This window comes from Populus nigra, chromosome 16 (genome assembly GCF_951802175.1).
Source record: "Populus nigra chromosome 16, ddPopNigr1.1, whole genome shotgun sequence".
NCBI classification, from domain to species: domain Eukaryota; kingdom Viridiplantae; phylum Streptophyta; class Magnoliopsida; order Malpighiales; family Salicaceae; genus Populus; species Populus nigra.
In genome coordinates this window covers 1,401,540-1,417,420 of record NC_084867.1, presented here as the reverse complement: position 1 = coordinate 1,417,420, position 15,881 = coordinate 1,401,540, and the positions used below count along the sequence as shown (strand labels likewise).

The following is a 15,881-nucleotide window of genomic DNA, read 5'->3' as shown; positions in this document are numbered from 1 at the left end:
TGTGCCCGCGAATGAGGCTGTATCGGTTGATTTTCTTCACCGGAAGCTTTCTAGCCAGCATGCATGAGTGTTATTCATTTTAAGTTATTTGTTTAAGCAAACTTCTATGGTGACATTAGGAACTGAAAAGTTTTCCCAGGACATTACCAGCCATTCAATAGGATCTTGAAGAGGAGTGGCTGTGGATTGTGATCTTGCTTTTATTTACACTTTTTGAACTCTTTCGCATTCCTTTATTAGCAGTTTGCTAAATACAATTTGGTATAAAACCTGTCCATTATTGATCCATTTCGATCTGTTTTGGTGGCCCAATAAGTTATGAACCTTATTTCTGGCTTGTGTAACAGGGCATCTTGCCTTGGCTACCTGACTAATAATTCTCATTCCGAACCTGGGTGGTTCATTTTTCTGAAAAGGGTAAGGAAAATACTTTAGAACATGCGAGCCAATTTAATTTTACACATCTTAGGCATCGCATTCTATTTTTATGGGTGGAAAGGGAAGGATTCTTTGTTTGGAATTTGGACAGGAAATGGGAAGGAAATGAATATAATTATTACCATTTTAGTTGGAAGAGAGAATGAAGTGTCAAGTAGCTGGTTAAATGAAAGATGATGTCACATATAAACCAGCTCCATTATTCTCCATTTAACCTCAATTTGGGAATGAGACTTCCACTCCTATGAAAAAAAAAAAAGCCTTCCCGCACAAGGTTAACATCTAATTCTTCTTCCTTCTCTATTTACTTCTTTCCTAAAAAAAATTGTTACAAAATCAAAGAAAAGAGTCTTCTTCAATTATACAAAATTATAAACTACTTGAAAATGGTTGGGATACATACATGTATAAAAAACCATGTCATTCATATGTTGTTAGGTTCTTGGTTAAGTTTACAGACTTTTTATATCAGATACTATTAATTCAATATTTTTTATCATAGTTTTAAACTAGGTAGCCTGCACTATACGTCGGGCCAGATTAATTTTTTTTCAACATAAAAAAAGATAATAAGATGATGCCTGAGCTTTTAAAAAATCAAGAAAAATATGAGATTAATGTAATTGAGTCAATTAGATTTGATAAACTTGGTTAATCTAATAATATGATTATATAAAAAAAAGACATCTAATAATATGTTTGTTAATGCCATGAAAATCTATCTTTTCAATATTCTTAACAGGTCTCTATAATCTTATTTGTTAACAAAAAAAAATTAAATAAGAACGAGATGACTATATAAAAAGCAAAATGAGAAAAATTATGAATCTTAATTCTTAGCAAATAAAATGTCGAACAACAAAATTGAAAAAAAAAACAAACCTAGTATATTCAAGCTAGCAAGCCAAATCTGCAATCTAGTTGTGAGATCGAGATAACTTCATAGAAAATAAATAAAAAAAATCATGAAGATTGATTCTCAAATTAATCATCGTTGAAGGCATGAAATAGAAAAATAATAATAAAACTTTCTAAAAAAGCAACGTAAAAAAGACATGAATCAACCCTAAAAAAACCTTCTAAATCCTTGATTTGGGACATGAGATTAGGATAAATCCATACAAGAAAAAATAAAAAAAAACAATGAATACAAATCCCCAACCAATATAATGTCAAAAGATGAAATTAAAAAAAAAATAATTTTAAAAAAGACTGAATACAACCTGGACTAATCTCTTAAATCCATGACATGGGTTATGGGGTCTCATTGAACCATCAAAATCAAACCCAAAAAAATCATGAAGCTAAATTCTCAATCAACCAAATAATAAAAGACAAAATTAAAAAAAACATTTAACAAAAAATGATCCAAAAGAAAATAGAATTGAAAAGAATGTGGACCAAATTGACATAACAAGAAAATTAAGTTAAATGTTTAGGGATGAAATTTGAAAAAAAATCAATCAAGAAAAGTAAAAGAAAAAAATAAAAATTAAGGAACAAATTTCATATAAAAATCAAATGATAAAGGATGAAATTAAAAAACAAAATATAATCAAATTTGATACAATCAAAAGAATAAGGACTAAAATTAAAACTTAAAAAAAAGCAACATAAAAAAAAGACCCGAGCAAACCCTAGTATATAGGTCGAATTTATGAACTGAGATATGAAATTGAGATAAGTCTATAGAAAGGAAAATGAAAAATAACGAATGCAAATCTCCAACCAACACAATATTGAAGTATAAAATTTTAAAAAAGACTGAATTCAACCCGGTTTAATCTCTTAAACTCGTAACATAAATCATAAGGTTAGATTAAACCATAAAAGGAAAACAATAAATAAATCATAAAGCTAAATTTTCAATCAACTAGATAATGAGGGGTAAAGTTAAAAAGAAAATCAACAAAAAAGATCCAAAAAAAAAAATAGAAGTGAAAATAATGAGGACCAAAATTGATATATAAAAAATCAAATTATAAGGGATGAAATTGAAAAAAAATCAACCAAGAAATGCATAAAAATAAGCATTAAATTTGATATAAAAATTAAATATTAAGGGATGAAATTAAAAAATAAATAAATAAGATAAATTATTTTCTTGTAGTTATCAAAATAAATAAAATAACAAATACAAATGTGTAGACATGACAATTGGCATAATCAAAATAAATAAAATAAGAACCAAATAATAAATGACCACACTTTCTTTTGATTTTTTTAAAGGATAATGTGTTTTTAAAGGTTGAAGAGAGAGAAAAAATAGTGAGAAAAAAAACATTGTTGTAACTTCACTGTATAGAGGGATGCGACATACACCTCACTGCTATGGTGTTTGGCTGCCAAGAAACATCACACACAACTCTCATTTGAATGCACGCGTTATCAACTTCTTATTTAAATAATATTATATTTTAATTAAAAGACTTAAATGTCCCTAAGTTAATTTTCCAATTACAAAAAAATTTATATGAAAATGATGAAAACGCCCTTAAACTTGACTTTAGGAAAATCTAATTTTAAGAGTAATATGAATATTTTACCATGCAAAAAAAATTAAAATGCCTGAAAAGCACCTCATCTTTAAGTTTAATTAATTTAGCTTTTAAAGGTAGTTTAACCATTTTACTGTGCAACTAGAATATGAAAAGTACTATATACTGCTATAAACTTGAAATTGACAATTTAATCCTATAGAATAGATCATTTTACCTCTATAACTAAGTTATAAATTTTGTATTATCATGGGAAAAATGATAATTCTACTATGTGAATCCAGAGTAAAATAAAAAAGAGTCTACAATGTCTAATCAATTTTATTTTTTAATAATAAATTTGATCACGATTGTAGTCATAGTGAAGGAACACAAACTTTCCTAGTATTAAATAATAATCACAACTATCATTCTCATGGATTCATTAGCAATTCCTAACAAACTTTCATAGTACATGATTTTTCTAATAATTCTATTAAAGAAAAAATTACCTTGAATATATTGTAGTTTGATTAATTTTACAGTTGCCAGCTATATTTTAAAAAATTACAGTTTATATATAAACTTTTTACACGCATTAACACTTAACATCCTTGCTAATAAAAAATTATATACATGATTACCATTATTTTTTATTTAATGATCAAATAATTATTTTGTGTTAAAAGAACGAAAATGCTACACATACTCTTTTCTTATTTTTTATGTTAAAATTATAAAATTGCCATAACTGCAATATATATTGCTATTTAATTTTGAACTTTTATCAACATGTGATTTTCATTGTGCCGAAGAATTAACTTTTCAGATTGTAGATTGATGGATCTTCAAACAAACATGCAAGGACCAGGTAAAGTCACGGAGTCCAGCCAATCTAGAGGTCTTCCATCATCACTTGCCAAGACTACGGCCATCAATGCATCAGCTTCCATGATCCATGACAGTGGATTCCACATAAAACCCACATACTTGAGAATCTTGCTCTAATTTTCATAAAACATGAAAGCTACACAGTACCACCGGGCGGCTCGCCTGAATGCGGAGTCTTTCTCCGCCGCCAACTCGACGTCGTCGTCACCTGCAAGCCATGGGAATCTTGCTATCCCGGTGAAAGCTCAAAAAAAGAGCACTCCTGTAACTGGCAAACCATTAATTCTGTCTTTTTCTAGATGTCTTCGTCACATTGAGTAACCCTTAAAACTAACAAATCCAAAGACATATCATTCAAAGCTTGCAAAAACAACTCTCCTCCTGACAAATCCAAAGACATGAGTTTTAAGGAGACATGCCAGCAGCTTATAGATCCTTCGCCATTGATTTCTAGAACCAGAACTTATTTCAGTCATCAATAACTACATAACAAGCCAATTTTATCTCTCCATTCCCTCTCTCAACTATTCAGCTTTTAATTTCTCGCAACTCCTTCTGGGATTTGATAATGCCACGCCACTTTGGACAAGCCAAAACACAGTTGCTCATAGGCTGTAGAAAACTCACCATCTCTTTCCTTGCTCACATTTTGCTCAGAAGATGACGAGAAGCTTGTCAATTAATGTAGTGAGTTCACAGACCAATTCAAAACTGACAAAACACCAGGGAAATTGTCTAGAAATAAACATGATCGCCAAATAATCACCACCGATGAGGTAGGAGAGCATTGCTTTCTTAAAATCATAGTCTGGATACATGGAGAGTCGGGACAGGCCCTCCATCGGAAATAACTTCCTTGATCTTGCATCGCCACATTTTTCAAGCAACGAGAACATATGTTTGGGCAAGAGAACTGGTCTAGAAGTAAACATGATCGTCAAATAATCACCACCGAGCATTGCTTTCTTAAAATCATAGTCTGGATACATGGAGAGTGGAGACAGGTCCTCCATCGGAAATAACTTCCGTGATCCTTGCATCGCCACATTTTTCAAGCAACGAGAACATATGTTTGGGCAAGAGAACTGTCTGTAAAGATTTTGGGTCCAAGATGGACCCGAGTACCTGATAAAATGTGAGAAACATTTTAAGCACAGAACTAAACTGAAAATCGGAAAAGAGTGAAAAACCAACCATCTGCAGAAATGAGTTTTGAGGACAGAACACTAGACCGATAAGAAATTAGGGTTTAAAGGAGAGATTAATGGGTGGATTAAAATAATTGAACATGATTAAACAAATTAGGGTGTTTCCTAAGTTTCAATTTGAGGTTTTTATTTTTTAAGTTTTTTTTTAAAAACATGACTAATTGCTTTTCAATAAAAAAAACATTAAATTTTGATTTTAATCTGGATTTAGATCATAAAAAAAATGATATACAAAGAGAATAAAATATGCTTGAAGAGAGGGAATTTTCGATATGATCTTTGTTTGAGTTTCTAATTTTCTAATATATTATATACGAGAGTATTTTGATATTTTTATTTAAATTAAAATTTTATATTGAAACAAGATATGAATTGTAATTTTTCATAACTATAAAATTGACCTTTATTAAATATAAAAGATAATTTTTTTCTTTATTAAATAATTTTTATCATTATTTTCTTTATTAAATATAGACAAAAACTATACTTTTAGTTGGTAGAAGTCATATAAACAACATATATTATAACTATATAAGTACGTGAAAAACATGAAAATATGAACTAATTAGAATACAAAGTTTTGCAAAAAAATAAAAAAATTCATTTTTGTAAATTGGTCGTTATTAGACCATATTTTCAATGTAATAGCCAGTAACAATTGTTATCATTATATATAACCGCGTTATAATCATTGAATCACCAATAACGTTATTATAAGGAAAAACTACCTTTAATTTCCAGTAGATTAATATATTTTTTATTTACTCTTATACTTTAAAAACTTATTATTTATATTATAAACTTTATACCCCTGATTATACCTAACATCCTCACAAAAAAAATATATTATTTACATCATTACTATTATTTTCTATTTAAAGGCTAAGAAGTCCTTGAAACAATAATATTATAATTTTATTATCAAACTAATATTAAAACTTTATAAAAAAAAAAACAGGTGTTGACTTAAGTTTTTTTCATTGATTTAACTTTAATTTTTTTTAATTTTTTAATCTTAATCTTAATCTTGTATTGCATTTAGAATTTAGAAGATTGGTAGAGATAATTATAATTCAAGTTTTTTTTGGATGTTTTTTATTTTTATTATTTAATATTAGATTATTAGATCATAATTTTTTCTGTTATTATAATTTAATAATCTAGATTTAATTTATAATTATTTAAATAATTTTTTTATATTAAAAAAAATTAATTTTACCAGTGGCTTGAGCGACCATAGTCTAGCTCTAATATCAAACAATAACAACAAATTATTCTAATAACTTGAATAAGAATTTGAGCGTGTTTGTTTTTTAGCTGTGATAAATTTTTTAAAATGTTTTTTTATTTAAAAAATATTAAATAAATGTTCTTACATGATTTTCACATTATCGTTAAAAACAAATTTGACCTCCAAAGAAGCAAATCACTGGAAAAAATGGCAATGCAAAATTGATGTGATATAATTAGAGTAAAAAAAAAAAAAACTCATCCCTGATCCCTGGAGATAGTTTGAGTTCCAACTTCCAAGGTCAACCCAAAGTGAAAAAAGAGACCAAACTAAACATAAGTAAAAGTAGAAAAGATTGCAATCACACAAAAAAGACGGCGCCAATTTCAATCAAAATCCAATTACAAGCTCAAAGATAAGATAACTTTCCTTCCTTTCCTTTCCTTTGTGGTTCTCAAAACTCCCCCCTCTCTCTTCGAAACCATAGAGAGGGAACCCATAATTTTTTTTCTTTGATAGATTTATTCATAAACCCTAAAAGTTTCATCGTTATCAACAACAATGGCTATCACTTTACAAGCTACCCTTCTTTGCAGACCTTCATTCTCTCTCTATTCTCCTTCAAAACGACGCAGCTTTCACCACCCCATCAACTCCCCTCTTTCTCTCTCTAAAACCCCATCTTCTCCTTCTTTAAACCTCCGACTCCGCCCTTTCTTAATACCTTGTACATTGCACCCTGACAATGCTGACCCTGTTTCGGAAACAGTCCCTCCGATTTCAAATTCCGATAAAACACAAGAGGTGGTGGATGTAGTGGAGAGCAATGAGAGTGGAAGGCAGGAGGAGGAAGGGCAGGGAGGTAACTTAGTGGAGGAGAAAGAAGGTGGTGGTGGGGTTTATGATAGTAATGGGAGAATAAGAGTGGCGGTGTTTTTAATGGGGTTATGGACTAAAATGAAAAATGGGTTTCAGAAATTGTTGATGTTAATGGGTTCTTATTCTTCTAATTGGTTTAGTTTTAGTTGGTGGCCATTTTGGAAACAAGAGAAGAAATTAGAGAAATTGATTGCTGAAGCTGAAGCTCATCCTAAAGATGCTGAAAAACAGACTGCTCTTTTAGTTGAGCTTAATAAGCACAGGTTTGGCTTTAGATTTTGATAATTTTGTGTGGGTTTGTTTTGAGCTTTGGTTTCTGTTTGTTTTATGGGAGATTGATAAAGGAAATGAATTATTGATAAAGGAAATGAATTTGATGGGTTTTTGTTGAAGTTATGAGCTTTAATATGTTTGGTTTCTGAGAAATTGGTAAAGGAATTGAACTTTGTGGTGTTTGTTATATTTTCGACTTTGCTATGTTATTTGCTCGGTGAATGAGAAATTGGTTAATTCATTAATTAAAATTACTGGTTTTTTTTTTTCTCTGGGGTTTCGAATTTTATCTGTATGGTTTATGAGAAATTTATAGAAGAATTGAATTTTATGGGCTGTTTGTTTAAAGTTTTAAGAGTACTTTTTTGGTTAAATATACTGTCTTCTTTTTGGATGCTTAGAAATTGATTGAGGAACATGTTTTGGCCCTTTCTTGTTAAATTTTAAGCCTTCTGTTTTTAGTTTAGTGTTTGTGTGATTGTTGAAAAATAGGTATGAAAAGTGAATTTGATTGTCTGTCTTTCATTTACTGATTTTTTTTAATTAATTTTTTTTTGCAGTCCTGAGTCTGTGATTAAGAGGTTTGAACAAAGAGACCATGCAGTGGATAGCAAAGGAGTCGCTGAGTATCTTAGAGCTCTTGTGGTTACTAATTCTATTGCAGATTATCTTCCTGATGAACAATCTGGAAAGCCTTCCAGTCTTCCTGCTTTGGTAGATTAAAGCACATGTTTGTTTGTCATTCAGTTAGTTGGATATGTGATGTTTGATGCCGCAGTTTTCTGCACTATATTTGATCGATTAATGTTTAATCTGTAGTTGCAAGAATTGAAGCAGCGTGCATCAGGGGACACAGATAAGCAATTTATGAACCCTGGCATATCTGAAAAGCAGCCATTGCATGTGGTGATGGTAAGAGTTAACTGTAAAAATGATTGTGCTGGAGACCTTGTATATGGAGCAAGGTGGTTTAATACTTTCTGCCTTCTATTTTAGAAGATAAATGTGAATAACTTGATGTTTCTAAAAGTTCTTTTTTTTTCCTGTTGGTTTTTGGTAGGTTGATCCAAAAGTATCCAACAAGTCACGGTTTGCTCAAGAGCTTATATCCACAATCTTGTTCACTGTTGCAGTTGGATTAGTTTGGTACGAGGTCTTGCATTTCCTCTTGCACTTTGTTTCACCATTCCCATCTCTATTTCTCTACCTTATCAGATACGGAATTCATTTTTCAGGATAATGGGTGCTGCTGCACTTCAAAAGTATATAGGGAGTCTGGGTGGAATAGGAGCTTCAGGAGTTGGCTCAAGTTCTTCTTATACTCCAAAAGAGCTGAATAAAGAAGTTATGCCAGAGAAAGTGAGTTTTGAACATTTTGTGCCTGAAGTATTTGGGGGTGTTTTTTAGAATCCTGCTACCTTCAGTTACACGATTGCTTCTTTTTTTTTTGTATTTCTTTAAGGGGTGGATAGCAGATCAATAGAATTTGTTTAACTTGTTGGATGTGTTCCTGTTCCTGTGTCTCTTAGTAAGGGAGATAAAGCAAGATTAGAGACATGAAGTTGGAATAGTAGGGAAGAAAAATGGGAACTTTGGTTTAGCGTTGAAACTTTTATCCCAGACCAACATTTACTTGATTGGAGAAATTATATCTTGGAAAGCCATATTCTTTTATTGTATATTACTCTTGTATTTAGCATATAATGGTTGGTCTTAACTTTTATTTGCAGAATGTTAAAACCTTTAAGGATGTTAAAGGTTGTGACGATGCAAAACAAGAGCTTGAGGAAGTAGTGGAGTATCTAAAAAACCCAACAAAATTTACTCGCCTTGGTGGGAAGTTGCCGAAGGTTTGTGCAAAATATTTTTGTTATCATACGTAACATGTGGTTTCGTGTACTTTGTATGAACCCTACAGCGTGGAATATACTAGTCATAGTTCATATACTAGAATGATAGGTTTTGTGTTCCAATTGTCATGAATAACTTCAATCATTTCCTTTCTGTTTCTATTCAGCAATCACACTCATTTCTGTACATGGGAGAAATCAATTACTATTATCTCATCTTCTTGTTGTACCTTTCTCTGTATGTAAAAAACTCATTACAAGAGAAGTTTTACTTCAGAATTTGAATTGTTTCTGAAAACATGAGTTTAACAACATTCCAATGCAGGGAATCCTTTTGACAGGAGCCCCTGGTACAGGAAAAACATTGCTTGCCAAGGTAACTTTTACTTGTATATTTTTTAAGATGGGTTTTTGACTTGTGCATTTCTTGTCCTTCGATATTTGTCTTTAGCTGTTGACCACTTTTATTTTCTGTTATTGAACTTCTATCTTTGAAGCTTGTGATGAATAAATAGCAACCCTTGTGTCATTTGATCATAAATATCAAAATGACGTGTTGAGAGAAAGTATAGATTCTTTTGGATGCTCACTGGAACAAATCAACCTTGTCTTTTCCTATGTTCAAGATTGTATTTTACAAATTGTCCTATTGGATGCTCATCCTTTTTTGAATTTATGGTCACGAGTACTAGTCATCTATGCTTATATTCATGTACTTCTTCTGATAATTGTATTATCTTGAACCTCAAGGCCATTGCTGGAGAAGCTGGAGTGCCTTTTTTCTATAGAGCAGGATCTGAATTTGAGGAAATGTGAGTCATCTTTACCTTAAATAGATTACCTCATTTACTTGTAATAATAAAAAGAGAATTTACATAGTATCTTATACCAATGCTGTTTTTTCTTTGGGAAAACAATGCAGCTAAGTTCTTTTATGCTCCAATTATTAATGGTAAATTTTTTTAAGTGGAATAAAAAATTTATATTTTTACTGCTGATTAATATCTGGTAGAAGTGGAGAATATGATAGCTATCTTACTTCGCAGCAAGAATTAAGAAAAGATGCAGTAGGGTGCTGGTGAGATGGCCCTGCCATGTTCACCAACTGTTGTCTGTTGAGTAGCACTCTATGATGTTTGAGTAGTTGATGCATATCTAGAAACAGCTAGAGATGAGTTGGTTCTTTCACTTGGTTGTGTTTGGTAGCAATCAGTGAAGTGTTGAAGAATTTGCTGGTGGCAAGAATGAGAAAGAAGTGATTTGGCTTGTATTTATGAGAAAAGCTGCAGCTTCAACATGTTAAGTTGCAGAAGTTGCTGGTGGTAGAGGATGAGGTGACAATGATTTGGCCATGTATTTTCGAGGAAAGGCTGCAGGGAAGCTGCAGAATCTGCTTTTTAAAGCATAAAATTGAGTGATGATATTGGGTTGAACTGCCATGCCATCATGGTCCTTTGATTCTCGTGGAGCACCTAATGGCCAATCCAACAATAAAGTGGCCACAGCATTCTGGCAACATTTTAAATTGAACAATTGTATCAAGTATGGATGGTTTCTTGGACAGGAAGGCTGCTGGATTGTGGCAAAGATTGCTTGCATTTGTTAGGGTGTTTTGCATGATCTGGAGGAGGGTTTAACAATTTTTGTTGGCGTCTTTTGTGGGTTTGAGAAGGTAGATAGATTATAAGATTTTAGGAAATGTGTTGTTACTGCAATATCTTGGTGCATTTGGATGGAGATGGGTGCAAGGTTTTCTGATGATCTTCATATTGAAGCAGTTGTTGGGGGATTGGATAGTCTTTTTGGCACCTCTCTAGTGGATAGATATACAATGGGATTGGAGTGCTTTGTTACTTTGAACTAGATTGTTGTTTCTTTTCACCTTTTGGAAGGATGTCTAATTCTCCTATTTTTGCTATTGAAACTCCATCTTCTAGTAAGATTAAGCTTGCTTTTAGGAGTAATCCCATCCTTCAGCATTCTCATATTAAAAAAAAAAAGTCTCATCTTACTTTTTGTACTGCAGGTTTGTTGGCGTTGGTGCTCGGCGTGTAAGATCCTTATTTCAAGCTGCTAAGAAAAAGGTTTGTTGTTCTGTGATGTTTTTTGGCAGTTTAGTAGGGGAGAAACAAACAAAAACACAGAAAAATTTAAAATCATCTTGGCAACCATTTGTAGGACTTCTTCTCTTCTGGCTGAACAAATATGCACTTCTGTACATGACATTGCATTATGTTTCTTTTATGTATTCATGATTTCCTAGACGTACAAAATGGGTCTCCAACAGGCATAGACAACTTTGAGGGCATTTTCTTGAAATAAAGGAGTTTTTGTTATGATATTGGAGATCTTTGCACAAAGAATGTGTATAAAAATTGGTGTTATCCTTTTCCCTGTCTGCTTGTCAGCTAACTGTGAATAATCAATAGGAATATACAAATATAGAAATTGTCTGCTTTGTTTTAGTGAAATTTATAGCTAGCTGTATAATGCTAAAAAAAAAAAAAAAAAAAAAAAAAGAAGAGTATAATTCAATAGGAATATGTTAGTTTCTAAGAGAATCATCTATACCTCGACTTTAATTACATTCATGATTGAAACTCTGAAATCTGAGCTGTATAGTGATGCCTTAATACTGTGCTTTTCCTTTTCATTGTATGATTAACACCATTTTTCATTTTTTAGGCTCCTTGTATCATTTTTATTGATGAAATTGATGCTGTTGGGTCAACAAGGAAACAATGGGAAGGCCATACAAAGAAGACATTGCATCAACTACTTGTTGAAATGGATGGTTTCGAACAAAATGAGGTATCTATAGATAAGCTTGTAATATAATGTGTCAGTTCACTGCCACCTTTCTAACCTTGTTTAATTTTTCCTCTGCAGGGAATAATATTGATGGCTGCAACAAACTTGCCTGATATTCTTGATCCAGCTTTGACTAGGCCTGGTAGATTTGACCGGCATGTATGTTGTATTATTCTCTAAGCTTTCAAAGTTAAAATGACATTGTGTTTTAAGGTGAATATGTTTTACTGAATCGTCATACTCGTGGTTCTACTTGTAAATTCTACTTTCTAGGTTAGAGTTTAAGGATGAGTTTCCATAAATGGTTTCACTCAAATAAATGCATGAATGATTGGACAAACCCAGAGTGTCTGTCTATGTGCTTATATGTCATCTATTTTTTATTTGAATTAATATCCTTGGTTATGACTGACAAGAACTCTTTTTAGATCGTTGTTCCAAATCCTGACGTTAAAGGCCGACAAGAGATTTTGGAGCTCTACCTGGAAGATAAGCCTATGGCTGATGATGTAGATGTTAAAACAATTGCTCGTGGCACACCAGGCTTCAATGGAGCTGGTGGTTCATTTGATTGAAGCTGCATATTTTGTTTTCTGGCAGAAGTTTATTCAATTTTACCAACAAATTTTTCCATTGCTTCTTGTTTTGCAATCAGATCTCGCAAACTTAGTGAACATTGCTGCTATTAAAGCTGCTGTAGAAGGCGCTGAGAAGTTAACTGCTGCACAATTGGAGTTTGCAAAAGATAGGATACTTATGGGTACTGAGCGGAAAACAATGTTCATTTCTGAAGAGTCAAAGAAGGTATGTATAAATCAGTCAATAGGCAATCTCTAGAGTTGTAGGTTTGGATGATTTCCTTGCATGGTTGACATTTTGCTACATATTCTTGGAACCCATCTTTTTAGTGCTTAATCTATTGGCCTAAGCTTGAACTATCTTGTCTCGTTCTACTTCCATTTTAAGTTTGTACAGACTTGGGGAGGGGGTTATTATTAATTTATTATCACATATGGCAAGCAAACGAGACCTTTGCATGCCATGCATAAAGTCTTCAGCAGTTCAGCTTACTTGGAAACATCCAGTGAGATTCATCACTGTTAATTGCTATGCTATTACACTTGTTTCCAGTTAACAGCATATCATGAGAGTGGCCATGCTATTGTAGCTTTCAATACCGAGGGTGCACACCCGATACACAAGGCAACTATAATGCCACGAGGATCTGCTTTAGGAATGGTCACCCAGCTTCCTTCAAGCGATGAGACATCAATTAGCAAAAAGCAGTTATTAGCTCGGCTTGATGTTTGTATGGGAGGAAGAGTTGCGGAAGAGCTCATATTTGGTCAGGACCATGTCACTACTGGAGCAAGTAGTGATCTTCACACAGCTACAGAGCTTGCGCAGTATATGGTATGTGTTTGTATGCTAAAGTCGCATTTCCTTTGGTTTATAGAGCTCCCAAACCACAATGAGTAAAATGGTTACATCTAAGTTGGATTCAATCCATTGACACAAAATGCATTCTAATGCTATCTTCATCTTTCCAAGGTATCAAATTGTGGGATGAGCGATGCAATTGGACCAATACATATTAAAGAAAGACCAAGTTCAGAATTGCAGTCACGTGTTGATGCTGAAGTATGTTTTTGAATGCCTTGTCTTGTTTATGGAATATTTTTTGTGAATCCCTGGTCATGGTTTCGGAATGATTGTGATTTGTTTGGTCGTTTCTGTAGGTCATGAAACTCCTAAAAGAAGCATATGATCGTGTGAAAGCCTTGCTAAAGAAGGTTTGTTCATATGATTCAGTATTGTTTATGAGGACACATCCACCAATATCAGGCATTACTTTTTGTTGTTTTTTCCCTTGGTAAAATGTGCACTGGGCACATTATGTTAGTGGAGCTTAGACAAGAGACTTGAAACGCCCCTAATATTCTCTGTCCAGCTCCTTCACCTAGAATTGTTTTGGAAAGAGTTCCTTTTGAACATTATCATATGGTGGAGAGTTCTGAATCTGTCAGCAGTTAAAATCTTTCTGCTGTTGTTCCTATGTACCCTCACTACATGAGATTCGTTGCTGATAGTTAACTTTCTAGTTTACTAGAATTAGATCCCTTGGGTGACAGGCCATTCTTATGCTGAACCTTCTATTCAAGTTGTCCTGTCGTATCTTGAAGACTCTTGCAAGCTTAACTAGTTTTGATGATTTTGAAGAAATAGCTTCTGTGTGCCTTTAGTGCTTGAATAGACTAAAGTAACCTTTTGAAGTTCTGTATAGCAAATTCTAGCAGTCACTGACATTCTTGTTTGATTATTTGCAGCACGAGATGGCATTACATGCACTAGCAAACTCTCTTTTAGAGTATGAAACACTTAGTGCAGAAGAAATAAAGCGCATTCTTCTTCCCTACCGGGAAGGACGGCAACCCGAGCAGCAAGAAGCAGCGCAAGAAGAAGGGGAGCTTGTATTGGCTTAATAATCATGTAATCTAATCGACCATGGGGGAGATTCTGTACAGTATATTTAAAGCAGTACAGGTGATTATTTATACAATCCCTCTCCAATCATCCGCCTTCATGTTTCGTACTACGATGTGCAATAGAAATTCTTTCCGTACACCCTCAACCTGACAGACAGCGATAGATCATGTACTATTTTCGTACATGTATTATTTGAACGTTTACCCCAACTGTGGGTAGAATTTTGAACATACAATATTCGATATTATAGGCAGGGCGCGGCAAGCTTTATGGTATTTTTTGAACTTAATCTTTAGCGCTCCACCCCTTTTACCATTTCTTGCGCATGATTTTGCCAAGATCGCTGTACTCCTTGCTGTTCACTATCCATTTTACGCGCTTCGACGAGGAAATTGTCACCGGACTGCCCCCTTCATGAACTATACACTAATGTGACCCTTTGAATTATCCAAACTGAGTTTTTCTCTACGGAGACACCACCCCCAAAATATTTTTTATCGTAATTATCGACACAAGGATGGTCTAAAGCTCACTGTCCTCCATCAATAATGCATAGTTGTATACAACATGCTTACAAAATAGCAAGATCACAAATATTTTCTCGAGCACACGCACAAATACCTCCAAATTAAGTGGAAGTCATATATTCTTTTTCCGTACATATCTTAGAGTATTTTTACTCAAGTATATATAATGAGATTATTAACATAACTTGATAATTTACAAATATTTTTCCAATGATGAAATGACCACAAGTATCTGAAATACAATATCATGATTATTATGATGGATGAAATATACCTATGATATTGAAAACGTTGAAAAATAGGATAAACATGTCTGCATTCATTACCACTAATATCTTTAATATAACTCTTGAAATAAACACAAATCATTAATCTTTTTCGAGTATATTAATACTATGCTAAATTTTTAATTTATTATATTCCCTTCATCAACCGATAGTAATTACCGTAGTGAATACCTTAAAACCTCATGAATTATACGTTCAATAATTTATTGATCTATTGCATTTCTCGAGGCCAGTGCTCATGTCAACCATACACTTGGAACAATTTCAATAATTATAGTTTGTGTTTTACATCAGTCATGTTCATTGATTTGTTTCATTACTCGTAATCTCATGCTACAAGGCATTATTGTCAAAGCAACAACCCCCTCCATTGCGGCCAGTTTAATTTTTACATAATAGCCACCGTCATGGTGGCCGGCTTAATTTCAATTAATAACCCTCGCCGTTATTACTAGCTTAATTTTAATTAATATTCACTGCCATTATAGCCAACTAGATTTTTCAAAGTATCCCCCTGCTCAT

General features: G+C 32.9%; 1 protein-coding gene across 1 annotated transcript; it reads left to right on the top strand.

Moving 5' to 3' along the window:
* Positions 1-6,659: 6,659 nt before the first annotated feature.
* Positions 6,660-14,820, top strand: LOC133675957 (ATP-dependent zinc metalloprotease FTSH 11, chloroplastic/mitochondrial-like). Its single transcript, XM_062097528.1, has 17 exons — positions 6,660-7,387; positions 7,958-8,111; positions 8,217-8,309; positions 8,458-8,543; positions 8,633-8,756; positions 9,128-9,247; positions 9,573-9,623; positions 9,998-10,059; positions 11,274-11,331; positions 11,933-12,058; positions 12,137-12,217; positions 12,487-12,616; positions 12,714-12,862; positions 13,190-13,471; positions 13,610-13,699; positions 13,798-13,851; positions 14,386-14,820. Exons 1-17 carry the CDS (start codon positions 6,807-6,809, stop codon positions 14,539-14,541), a joined length of 2,397 nt encoding a protein of 798 aa, XP_061953512.1. The 5' UTR covers positions 6,660-6,806; the 3' UTR covers positions 14,542-14,820.
* The last annotated feature ends 1,061 nt before the right edge of the window (positions 14,821-15,881 follow it).

What these genes read in the sequence shown, in the direction of transcription:
- LOC133675957 (XM_062097528.1), top strand. Translation starts at nt 6,807, where the DNA reads ATGGCTATCACTTTACAAGCTACCCTTCTTTGCAGACCTTCATTCTCT. An exon ending in CTTCCAGTCTTCCTGCTTTG is followed by an intron (nt 8,112 to 8,216) that starts GTAGATTAAAGC and finishes TTTAATCTGTAG; the next exon opens with TTGCAAGAATTGAAGCAGCG. An exon ending in CTGGTAGATTTGACCGGCAT is followed by an intron (nt 12,218 to 12,486) that starts GTATGTTGTATT and finishes AACTCTTTTTAG; the next exon opens with ATCGTTGTTCCAAATCCTGA.